Raw genomic sequence first — 778 nt, 5'->3', positions numbered from 1 at the left:
GGGGGGGACATTGGGGGGACATCAGGGGGGTCTCACTTCTGACACGGGTGGTCCTCGGTGCGGGGCAGCGTCGGGTCCTGGGACACGTCAGCGATGATCTGGGTGAGTTCACTGCGGGGAGACCCCCGTGAGACCCCCCCCAAGACCCCCAACACCCCCTGGGAGACCCCCAAATAACCCCTGGGAGACCCCCAAATAACCCCCGTGAGACCCCCAAATAACCCCCGTGAGATCCCAAAATAACCCCTGTGAGACCCCCAAATCCTCCCCCCCAGGGGGGTCCCAGGTATCTGGGGGGGGTCCCGGGTGTTTGGGGGGGGTCCCGGGGGTCACCGACTCCACTTCGTGCGTGATCTTGTTGACGTAGATGCAGCTGTTGTCGGCCTCCTGCTGGTAATCGCAGTTCCGGCACTGGGAGGGACTGGGAGTCAACTGGGAGGGACTGGGAGCGACTGGGAGGGACTGGGAGTCAACTGGGATGGACTGGGAGCGACTGGGAGGGACTGGAAGTCAACTGGGAGTCAACTTGGATGGATTAGGAGGGACTGGGAATCAACTGGGATGGACTGGGAGTCAACTGGGAGTGACTGGGATGGGCTAGGAGTCAACTGGGAGTCAACCGGGAGGGACTGGGACTGGGATCAGTGTAAACTGGGAGGGACTGGGATCAGTGTCAGACTGGGAGGGACTGGGACCAGTGTCCCAGGACTGGTCCCAGTTGGGGGGTCACCGGTCCCAGTTTGAGGGGGTTACTGGTCCCAGTCTGGGGTCACTGATC

General features: G+C 62.5%; 1 protein-coding gene across 1 annotated transcript in view; it reads right to left on the bottom strand.

The window, feature by feature from the left end:
• Nucleotide 1: 1 nt before the first annotated feature.
• POLR2I (RNA polymerase II subunit I) overlaps nt 2–778 on the bottom strand; it is a gene marked incomplete at its 5' end in the record, with an annotated part of 1,204 nt that continues 427 nt past the window's right edge. Inside the window, 2 exons of the mRNA XM_027633740.1 lie at nt 2–111; nt 338–411. Of these exons, the coding sequence (XP_027489541.1) occupies nt 33–111; nt 338–411 (153 nt within the window). The remainder of the gene's footprint in view (nt 112–337; nt 412–778) is intronic.

This window comes from Corapipo altera, unplaced genomic scaffold (assembly GCF_003945725.1).
Source record: "Corapipo altera isolate COAL_440 unplaced genomic scaffold, ASM394572v1 58081, whole genome shotgun sequence".
In the NCBI taxonomy this organism is placed as follows: Eukaryota; Metazoa; Chordata; class Aves; order Passeriformes; family Pipridae; genus Corapipo; species Corapipo altera.
Note: the sequence above shows the minus strand (reverse complement) of the source record. Positions and strands in the feature narration are given on the sequence as shown.